We start from the raw sequence: 12083 nt of genomic DNA, 5'->3' as shown, positions 1-12083 counted from the left end.
TATCAAGTATGAGGTTGCTAAAAACCAAAATGATGTACATTGAAAGCTTGCACTGAGTGAACTATATTTTTATTGACCACTTGCAATAAGGGTATGTTCTCAAGTCAATTGAAGGCAAAAATGAAGCACTAATGCATATTTTTAATAATATCTGCAAAGTGCAATTAAGAAGCAGATCTTTCACAGCCTGCTTTGGCTACCCAGATGTTGATTAGTTTATTAATAGCCAGCAAACAAAGTCAGCTAGCAATACCATTTCCCTCCATCTGTCAACAGGCTCGTTAATAATAATGTCATCAGGCTCCCATGAACGATTTGTACCTAGCTACAGAAAAGGGGCTAGTGTTCATAAGCACAGCACAGTCTTCTCATAGCAATCCATATTCTACTTCTATTTGCAAACCCAGGGTCCGTTCTTACCCAGTAGCCTTTGAGGCCAAGGCAGAGCTCCGGGAAAGTCTGGCGTTCACTTCAATGATGCAGTATTCCATTGAGGTAGGGTGAAGAGCAAACTGAATATTGCATTCGCCCACGATGCCCAAGTGGCGAACAACGTTTATGGAAGACTGTCTCAACATCTGAAACTCTGCGTTAGACAGCGTCTGGGCGGGAGCCACAACGACCGAATCACCTGTGCACCCAAGTAGCATTCATTACTTGATGGCATTTTTTAATAACCCACTTCAGCCACTTGGCAACCCACCTAAATTACATAAGACATCAACCAAGAGCTTCCTGGGAAAATAATTATCCTAAGATTGTACGTTATACATGTATAAAATATACAGGATTTTACACGAGCGATATCACGTGTTCTACCTGATTCCTGACTTGCCCTTGCTATTCATGGAGATCTCTCTAACGTTGCCGGGCTCCTCTAGCTATCAAAGCTTCACTCACCTGCTTACTCAGTTGGCAGTGCCTTCCTCAACTTTATATCTCTTATTCATCTCCAATCAGCTCTCTAGTCTCTATATTGTTCTCTCAATAGAATATTATCTTCTTGCACATGAACCGGATCATCTGTCTTGTGTCTATCTTATTTCTTCCATTTCCAACTGCAGCCCTTGTAACTGCAGTCTCATGATGCTCTAGTCTCTCTGTCCTTTCCTCTACAAATCTTCTCATTTCTCTTCTGCCAAGAAGCTCTACGTCTCAACACAAGCTCATCTCTCAACACTGGCAGACATACCAACTTTCCTTTCAATTTTTTACTTGGCCAAACGTCTTGAAAGTTTGCCAAATTTTCTTAACCCTCACTAGTATATAATCTCTTTCTACATGGCTCTCAGAACTAATTCTGCATTGAAACTGTTGTTGTATATTTAAATCCCAAAGGAAATATTCATCTTTTACTTTCCATAGCATTTGATACTCTCAAAAAAAAAACAGCTCTTTTTAAAAATATACATATGTTTGCATTGGCTCAGTTGGTACTATTCTATCCTGGGTTTTTCACTTCTTGCTTTATCTCTAACATTTCCTTTTACGCCCTCTCTGTACATGTAAATGTTTCTGTAGCTCAGTTTAACCTGATTTTTTCCTTTCTCTACACCTAGACCCTGGAATACTTTATCTATGCCTCCAAATTCAGTTATTTTCTTCATACCAAAGGACTTCCAAGGACCACATAACCTCTTGAATTCCAGTTCCACATTCTCAACTCCCTTCTTGAGAGTTCCACCCACATTTCAAATTTAGCATTTCTAAAATATGTCATAATCTTTGCTCTCTTACCTAACTAGCCTACCTTGCTTGAGAAACATATTGCTTTTTTACCCAAGACTATTTTCTCAATCACTTAGTAACTAACACTTCAGTCTGATTTAGGCCCTCTCTATCTCTCTCTTTACTTTTAAACATTAGCCTTATACATTATAGATTATAGATTATAGATTATAAGTTTGCCTCCAGTTCATTACATATATTTGACTTGTTCCTCAATGAACACAAAATAATATCATCCATATTACTTCATAGGAATTTTAGGAAGATCAAATTAAATGTGAAATGATTTCCAATATTATAAAATATCATGAAATGTGATCACTAGTCTGTCAGTTATAAATAGCAAAACACTTCATAAAGATTGCTGAAATCATCAGAGGCATGAGCTGAATGTCTTACTGTGGTTCTGGAACGTTCCTTGCCTACCTGTGTGCACGCCCATAGCATCGACATTTTCCATGTTACAGACAGTAACACAATTGTCATCAGCATCCCGGACCACTTCGTATTCTATTTCTTTCCAGCCTGTCACTGACCTCTCCACCAAAATCTGGTTGGTTAAAGCAAAGGCCTGGAAATTGATGACACAAGATATCAAAGGTTAAGAAAAGGCACTGGTTTAAACAAGGACCCTTAGCAAAACATGCTGGCCTAAATCTTGGTCACCACTGAAGTCTCAAACTCAGTCTTCAAACTCCCCTGTACCTCAGAAGCCACAATGTATCAGAAAATCAGTGAGATCAGGAATAGCATCCTGCAGTGAATATGCTTGATTTACATTATTGAGGCTTGGCATTCAGAGTGCTGATATGACATTAAATCAAACTAATTTAGGAAAAAGAGAAAATAATTGAGCAATCAGGCAGAGGGAAATGAAATTATTTCAGCAGCTAGGCTCTGTGAAACCAGAAAATGTGATAAGTCCAAATAAATGTGTAAAAATAAGTTTAAAGACTCCGGCTTCCTCTAAAATAGCTGAGAATGCTTTGCATGGTGACACACACAATAAAAGTTAGTGGATGTTGATGAGGAAGAGAAAGGAGATGATGATGGTTGTAAACAGTTAGCCAAGATGGCATATGAAACTCAGAAATTAGCAGAATCATATGCAGCTATTATTATGGTTAATCACTGCCTAAGTGCTTAAATACTCTGTGTCATATATCATGCATGCTTGATTAGACAGATATGGATTGGTGTAATTATCATTTCATTTTTACTGCATACCCACAGTTGGTAGAACACTGGACCTAAAATATGGAAGACTCAATCTCTAATCTTAGCCCACATATTGAATGACAATTCAAGACAAAAATGTACATTTATCTCATAATATATTTGATTTGGGGAGACAATGAAAAGGAAGTAGTTTGAATTTTTCCAAACTATTAGTAAGCTATATAATGAACTAATAACGGCATTTTTAACATTTTCCATAATGTATCCCAACACTATCTTTTTTAATCTCATCCTCACTAAAGGCTCCGGGATATACAACTGCAAATGTGATACATTTGTTCCTCACAGCTGCCCAAAGGGTTGTTTTAAAAATGGTTAGGACACTGCATAACCACAGTAACAAGGTAATAATGATTAGTCTATCATTCAGGTTGCCTGCAAATAGAAGCCACCTAGGAAACACAGAGCATGGATTCAGAAAAGCTTTTTGCATTCTAACAAAGTAGATGAATATCCGGATACAAAAAAATTCAGATATTTTCTACCTGTTTTCCGGGGATTTTTTTCTTTATTTCACATCTCAAATTCTACAAAAAGTCAACTTTAGGACCTACAGGAATTAATGCACCTTCTACTGTCATGAAATACAACCAACAAAGAAGAAGGAGTCATTTACTTTTTAATATAATTAATCTCAAGAGAAAACTAAGATTTTAACAAAGAAACCCATACATCAGCCAAATGAATATTTTAACAGAATATGAACATTTGAAAAATTGGACCACTCCAAATTTTTTTCATTTTACATAAAAATTTAAGAATTCAAGACTGTTCTCTGTACCGTATAAAATTATTCCTGAGTTGATACTGTCACTGTTGACAGTAATAACAAGATTACTAATATTAAGAAACTAGAATATCTAATACACTAGAGAAAATAAATATATTTCATATCTCCAACATGTTCTTGCTTTGAATACATGATTAAGGATTCCATAATAAAAGATATAAATACTTATATTAGATATTTCCCCTTTTGTGGTATTTTAGCAACTTCAGGAAACCTAAATCCAAGTCACTGACACATAAGTCTGTCTTCACTAGGAAGATATCTTTAGCTGTATTTATCTGTTCTCAGAATACAATGCCAACAATTCAAGGTTCTCTTACCATTTCAGCCTAAAAGTTAAGTGATCATTCAGCAAACAGCTGTATTTGAACTATTTACTAAGCACTCCTGAAGCAGCCTTCACAATAATTATGCCAGATTACACCATTATGCTGCATATAAGCTACATAGTCATTTGGGCTGCACGCATGTTCATTCATTAAAAGAAATTACTGAGTCCCTGGTATTGGCTGGCCCAGTTCTACAGGAAAAGAACAAGGCCAAAGGTCTCCAAGGCAATGTTTGCTATGCTAGTCTCTCTTTTCGGAGCTCAACTAAATTTTCTCCAGGTATTTTCTTAAACACTGAAGAAGGATTGAATAATACAATAAAGTTATTTTGTTGTTATGTTTGCACGGGAATCAGCAAAGCTCAGTCATTTCCTAAACTAAGAGGCGCTCACTGAGTGTAGCTTACCCCACTGAACTGTGGGTAATCAAACAGCGCATGGCACTTCACTTCCTTTACCAGACTGTCACATTATTTCTCCAAAAAATGGAAAAATTGAAGCATTGCACCTTGCTTCTTTTAACCACTAAAATATATTTTAGGATTATGAACACTTTAGAGTGGATGTTTAAGCAGAGGGGGGGATAAAATTATATTAAGTTCGATTCACTGAAGTAATAGACTGTAAAGCAAAGGCAGACCTGAAGGTCTAGTGACCACTAGCTCACCCAGAATTATGTTGGCTATCACGCTATCCTGGCAGTAAGAACCACACTGCATTTCCTTCTCCGAAGTGGGCTTGTGACTATCCTTTTAACACACACGACAGTGATTTAGTAAACACAGAAAGGGTCATTTTTCACCCACTTAACTTTGTCTAATTAAATGAACATATCAGCCCAGCCATTTGATTGGTAAGAATATTGTCTATAAAAGTAACTACCTTCGTGCTGAGATCCATTAAGGTCTCCTTGTTGGGACAGATGCCTGAGCCCAGCCCGCCGAGTGCATAAGCAGAACGGATCATCACTGGGTAGCCGATGCTGTCTGCCGCCTTCAGGGCGGCCTCAACCTGGATGGAAGATCAAGGGTACCAAACTTGAAAGACAGCAGTAGGAAAAGGGAGAGAAATATACATGCAGATATTCCAAGTCTAAAAACACAGGTAAATTAATTATTTGGGATAGGTACAAAACTATTATTCTTTCATCTTCTAAATATCAAGTGTTGTTATACACATAGTAAGTTAAATTCTAGAAGTTTTTTAGCATGTGTGTGTATTCACTTTTTCCTGGTAAATCTTACCTTGATCTCTAAAAAAATGAAACCACAGAAGCAAAAATATTCATTTATTTGATAAGGGAGGGAACACATATCAAATAAACGAAATTTTAACTTCAGTGTAGAAGTCTATTTTTAAATGAAACGAAGTTTCCTACGGGTGGAGCTATACCCCAATAAGCCATTAGGAATACCATATAGAAAGAAGATTTTCACTTTTCAAGTTCAGTCTGAGGATAGTCTTAGAAGTTTAGAATTTTTTAACTTATAGAACACAACATATGGTGGCTGTATTTTCTTGCCACGGAGTATTACTGCACTGCCAATGGGGATGTAACTACACCTTTCCTGAGCGTCTGATTCTCATCCATGGAAAGCCAGGATATAGCTGTATCTGGCAGCAGAAGAACAGGTGTAACACAAGAGATTCCCAAAATGCTCAGCAGGCCTGCCGGGGTTACTCTTGATGTGGAACCTGAGAGGTACTCAGCAGCCTTCTTCTCTGACACTAAATTCCCCAAGGTAGTCACCCCAACAGGACCGGCCTTATCCCTGAGGCTCTGCCCCTTTCTACAACTGGGAAATTGCTTTAAAACTGCAGGCAGCACCTCCACTTCACCAAGCATATGCCTGCCTGGATTGCAAGTTAAAGTCGGGCAAGAGAGCTGTACAAGTAGCTGAGTTTTTTCTTGGAGACATTAACAGCCTGTCAATAGGCAGAGTATTCAGTGGAAAATGGGTAAGAGGAAAGGACATTGTCTACTGTTTTTTAAATATCTAAGTCACAGATTTCTCGTGAGTCTAAAACATGTGTTCCATTGAAAAAAAACAGTTTTAAATCCAACCTTACATGCAGAGAACATATATATACCAGATATGTGGCTGACCCAGGAAAACACCAAAAATAACTTAGTGTTGCAAATTACTGGGGTTTCTGGGTTCAGTTTAGCAAATCTGAGGTACACTAGCACCTTGTCCACTGATAAACCACCAGATCTCTTGTCTTAGGTTTCTCTTTTCATAAAATAAAATACTAATACCTATTCCTAACATTTAAGCATTGACTGCTATCATTAGCACACACAATCCCAGATGTATTAACATATTTCTAGAACAAAGTGTATGCAAGTTTAATAATTTCAACTATTATTGTTAAGCACAACAAAGCATTATCCCTACAATGAAAGACAAATAATGCCTCTGCTTCCCCAGAAAGAGGATTGCTTACCGACTCCACTGCAAAACTTGGGGCAATCTTTTCATTAATCTCATTTAGTTTGTCTGCAAACAGCTGCCTGTCTTCTGTAGCCATAATGGATTCGACAGAAGTTCCAAGGACTTTCACACCGTATTCCTTGAGCACACCTCTCTTGAATAATTCCACGCCTGTAAGAACCAATATAATCAGTTCTTACAACACAAAACTCTGTCTTCCTTTATGGGTACCCAAACATAATGTTTTTTAATCTTAAAATTAAATCCAAGAAACTACCACAGTCCAGAATAGAATTATACTCAGAAAAAAACTGAAACAAAAATTCTAAAAACGATCTCACGAACATATTTATTATATTCCTAATACTTACATTACCATCATCTGCACATTGACTTTAATATCTTCACTAATATAAATCAGAATTATACATTGCACCATAAGATTTCATCGTATTCACTCACTGCCTTTAAAGGTATATTTTTGTAATGAGATTCTATTATTTAAATGATCTGAGATCCACTGGTTATCTATCTGGGTTTTAAAAAATCATCAAAATTATTTACATTTCTACTGCTATCTAACTTTGTGTGTCTTTTATGTTCAGCATACAAATTATATTCCCAGTTGTCTACCCTAGCTACCTACTGAGATTCTCACTCACGATCTAGCTGCAAATATCTGAAGCATTGCAAAGAGAATAAAGTATCAGACTCAGGAGATCCCTGAAGAAACGGTATAGACTGATGTGCATTATCGCGAAAATACAAGTGAAAGTCACAAAAATATATCCTGCAGGACAGATACAAAACCAATGTTAATGTTCATCTTAATGAAATAAACAATGTGAATTTTTGTTTTTTGAATTTTCATTTTACAGCTGTGATGATTCTCAAATGTCCAGTATAGAAGAGGAAAGCAAAATCCTGCAACCAAAGAGAGAATGCCAAGAAACCTGTTCGGCTTCTCTGCAGCAACAAAATGAAAGGTTTCTTGTCTCTCAGGTGTTTGTGAAATAAACAAGTCAGTGATGATTTTAGGTGGCTTTTTGCTAACTGCTTCTTCACATGTTAGAAGAAAGGAACACAAATATTGTATGAATTCAGATAGAATCCAAGAGTAGATGATGCATAAGGACATTGCATCAAAACTCTGCAACCAGATTTCAAAGTCCTCACCGCAGTTCAGAGCCGTCTGGCCGCCCATGCCTAGAATCAAGCCGTCGGGCCGTTCTGCCTTGATGACCTCTGTGACAAACTGAGGAGTGATGGGAAGAAAGTAGACGGTGTCTGCCTGCTTCAAGCCCACCTCGTTGGTCTGCACTGAAGCAATGTTTGGGTTCATCAGGACGGTTTTGACATTTTCTTCCTGAAAGACACCGTACGATCAAATATTTGAATGTATGGTCTAAAGAAGGGAATGGCTATGACCGCATGAAGGGTTACCAAGGAACAAGGCTCTCCAGTTATTCAGTGCGCTGGCTTTAGAGCTCAGTAAGACAGCAAGTGAATGGAAATAAAATGAAAAGTGTTTTCTCAAAGAAAGGAAGAAATTGTTTAACAGCAAAATTATCCAACATGAAAAGGGCACCTTACAAGGTTCACCATGACGTCCTTGTCACTAAAGACGTCAAGCAAAGCTGGTGAGGTCTACAGATAGTTGACTTTAATAGAATGAAATTTTCCAAAAATTTTAAAATGAATAAACAAAGGGAACCAGAGAGAACACCAAAAATAGAACACCCTTCTATTATTCATCGGAGAACAACATGGAGTGTATTATGGAGGACAATGGCTCCCTTCCCGCCAGAGGAACTAAGAGCCTTTGGCTAGCCCCACTTTTTCCGAAATATTCATGCCTGCTGCATTACTTTAACAAGGAGCATTATGCAGCAACTTCTGCATATTATATGGAAAAAACTGGCCATGTGGCAAAAAAATAAAAATATAAATTAGTGTTTATGTTTGGAAACTATGTCTGACATGTATTATGTGTGTGTGTGTACACTGTATATGCAGGATGGTATTCATAGCCTTGTGTCATTTCTACATCTAGAGAGACCTTAAAAAGCATTCTGCACTTAGGCCACTAAGAATAACAGCTTTAAAAACCAGGATGAAGGTGACTCATGGCAAAGTAATTCTTATGAAATATGGCCAAGTAGTTCTTGTTATTTCACAAATTAGTAACTCAATTTTAAATTTTTCTAAGAGGTCAACAAAATACTTAGATAGAGTACAGAAATCATCGTTTCAAAGCCCCATCTATCGTTGGAGGAGTAGCTTACTAAAAATTAAATATATTGTATGCTACTTTGTATTCAAGTAGTCCCTTTATGTATATGATAGACTTTTTACTACTAACTTAGTTGATTTTTACACTATGAAAAAGAGCTCCACCTTTTAGATGAAGAAATTGAGATTCAATAAGGTTAAAGAGTTTGACAAAGGTCAATTAGCTGATAAGTGGCAGTATCAGGACTCTAAACCCAATGCTATGGTTCAAACCCTGTGCCTTGCCCTCAGTAATCAAAGGGTTTTTTTTAAACTGTTTAGAATGAAAGTATTTAGAATAAGAGTATTGTTATTACTAAGAAAATGTTGAAAAAAATATAGAGAAACAAATCCATCTTGAGCATATATTAGCATTTCAATAATTGAATCAAAATTGAAATTGCTTCATTAGCAGAAGTCATCACAAGTCTGACAACTAAAGAAAAGTACCAAGAAATTTAAGTATACCTACATATTTTTCTGAAAGTGTTATACAATAAATACGACTTTTTCTAAATTATGTAGAAAAATTACATGCATATCCATGGGGATTGGACACATACCGTTCACACTGAGCTACATTCCCAGACGTATTTTATTTTTATATTGTGAATGTCTCACAAGGTAGCTAAATTCATCAAGCTGGGCTCGAATTTGGGATCTGCCTACCTCAGACCACCAGATTACAAGGATTGCAGGCCTGAACCACCATGCCCAGCAAACATCTGTTCATTTAAAAATGTAGGCTTTCATACCATTTCAATTATTTTTACATCATTTTTCTATTTTTCTAATTCTGATTATAATACAAGCACCAGTTTTATTAATGTTTTTAGTTTATAAATTAATCTTTACTACCCTCTTAATGAATCACAATACAGTACGTACTAATAGACGTTCTTCAATTAAAAATGGATATACAACATAAAAATACAAACTATAAAATGTGAAATCTTTGTAAATCTCCCAAGCAGCATAAGAATGTTATGTTGCTGACTTCCTGACACACCTGTATTTTAAATCCTGAACACACCTAGACTGGGTCCTAAGCAACCTAAACAAGAGAGAAAGAAAGAAAGAAAGAAAGAAGAGAGAGAGAGAGAGAAGAAAGAAAGAAAGAAAGAAAGAAAGAAAGAAAGAAAGAAAGAAAGAAAGAAAGAAAGGGAAAGGAAAGAAAAGAAAAGAAAAGAAAAGAAAAGAAAAGAAAAGAGAAGAAAAGAAAAAGTCAGTCAACTGCTTTCCACTCTGCTGCTGACATCTGCACGCTGCCCTGTACTGATCGGGTCTCTGGCAAACAGCTTACCAGGCAACACCTGAGGCAAGGTCACCAGGCGCTCCTGTCCCCTCTGCATGGCCTGATTAGCACCAACATACAGTTGATGGGGAAAACAAGGAGGCCAACGAGAGGCCAATTTTCCTCCTTCGCAGAAACACCGTAAACACACAGCAGAATTCCTCTAGAGGTTTATTTTATTCCAATGGTTGAGACCTCAAGACACGCAAGAAATAGTGACTGCACCCTTCACTTCAAATTTCCTTTTTCACTTGGAAAGCCAGCCAGCCCATTCATTTGATTAGCCCAAATCACTGATACAGAATTGAGTCCCCGGGGGACAGATAGTAACTCCTAGTGAGCAAAGCAAACCTCGGTTGCCTCCCTCTCCTAACCGGAGTGTCCCACTTTCAGGGCAGAGATGCCTGAAGCATCTTCAGAGCATGACACATACTTTAAGCCACCAAGATACCCAAATTCCCTCTTTGATGTGAAAGATAAATATATTTGAAAAGCATACGGCCTCCTTAGGAATGAGCACTATCTATAAATGTAGCTTTATTTTTTCAGTATAAGTAGTCAATGTCTGTAAATAATTTTGGGGTCCAATAGTCTTCCTCAGTTAGTAGATATGCATATTTGAGAAGATGAAAACTCGCAGTGTGTCATTAAACTTCTCTTCACACAGATGTGTAAGTAGAGTTACAAAAATAATGATAGTGACTTTGAAAATAGGTACTGTCATAAATCTAAATTATAAAACGCTAATTAGACTCATTAAGGAGAATATATTAATTCTAGTGGAGTGCATGTTCTCTCACCTTCATGGCTTTAACAGCTTGAGATCCGGAGTAATCAAATTCACCTGCCTGACCAATGGAGAGACCTCCTGATCCCAGGATGAGGACCTTGGAAACCTAGAAACAATGTGAAAAGGTGATTTTTTATTACCAAGGGATAGAAACAAGGCATTCTCCAGAGTGTGGAAAATAAATTAGTTTGCCTGAGTTTATGCAGTAATTTTAAGTAGACTGTTCTGAAAAACATATTATGTGCGGAAAAAATTTAGCAATTTAAACCTCTAATTTCACTGCACTTTCTGAACTTCATGAACACATTTTTAACACAAGTAGAAGAAATCTGAAAGAGGTTTTACATTAATTTAAACATATGTAAATATCAAAAATTATCTATGCAAATATATGTGACCATATACCTATGTGTATACATAAGTACATATCGTTGAAAATACACATACATCCTTCTTTTATATAACATGGGTGTTGGTATGTATGTGCTTTATAAAGAAAATGGGTAGAAATATTTTCATGTTAACATATACATAGCCAAATAAATACTGAAGTCTTATGCTATATTAATCTTTATCTATTTGCTTTTTAGAGGTAAAATTATATTGTTCATTTATGTTATTGTATAATATTTCTTCTGGCTGAAACAAAAAGAATTCTGCCAACTGTAATGATTCCATAGTCTGAATTGCATCTCAGATTACATTGGACTCTAAAATTTTTAGTAATGGAAAATAAATCAAATTATAAATTAAGCACTATTCTTTATTACACTGTTACTTCAAATATTCTAGAAGTAAATTTTAAAAGATATGATTTTAAATGAAACCATAAAAAGAACTCCAAACAGTATCTTCAAGAACAAACCAAACACAGTAACTAGTTGTGAAAAGATACATAAACACATTTCCAGTCATCTTTCACAGATATTCGTGTGAGTTACATGATTTATTTAAAAATCAGAATGGGACAAAGAAAATTCAAAAGCATGCACCAAAAATACACTGACCTCAACTCGAGAAGCAACAAGTGCTGGCTTCGGTAAAACCGATGCAATGGTAGTAGCTTTGCCCTTCTTTATCAGTGAAAAAAAGGAATCAAAGAGATACTAGAAAAAAAATACAACCAAGCGGTTAAAAGCTTCCAAACTTCTCAGGTTGCTGGGTAAAACACAGACTACTAGTTCAACTGGAACATAGATAAGTAACAA

The 12083-nt window shown here is 36.4% G+C and overlaps 1 protein-coding gene across 1 annotated transcript in view; it reads right to left on the bottom strand.

Moving 5' to 3' along the window:
• Cps1 (carbamoyl-phosphate synthase 1) overlaps positions 1-12083 on the bottom strand; it is a 111908-nt gene that overhangs the window by 64994 nt on the left and 34831 nt on the right. The window contains exons 12-18 of the mRNA XM_003474476.4: positions 11883-11981; positions 10886-10981; positions 7697-7886; positions 6534-6691; positions 4968-5096; positions 2155-2299; positions 421-631 (exon numbers count right to left, since the gene is read on the bottom strand). Of these exons, the coding sequence (XP_003474524.1) occupies positions 421-631; positions 2155-2299; positions 4968-5096; positions 6534-6691; positions 7697-7886; positions 10886-10981; positions 11883-11981 (1028 nt within the window). The remainder of the gene's footprint in view (positions 1-420; positions 632-2154; positions 2300-4967; positions 5097-6533; positions 6692-7696; positions 7887-10885; positions 10982-11882; positions 11982-12083) is intronic.

Source organism: Cavia porcellus, unplaced genomic scaffold (genome assembly GCF_034190915.1).
Source record: "Cavia porcellus strain 051 isolate PalLab524CR breed Dunkin Hartley unplaced genomic scaffold, mCavPor4.1 scaffold_26, whole genome shotgun sequence".
Taxonomy (NCBI): Eukaryota; Metazoa; Chordata; class Mammalia; order Rodentia; family Caviidae; genus Cavia; species Cavia porcellus.
The sequence above is the reverse complement of the archived record's forward strand: the minus strand, read 5'-3'. Positions and strand labels throughout refer to the sequence as shown.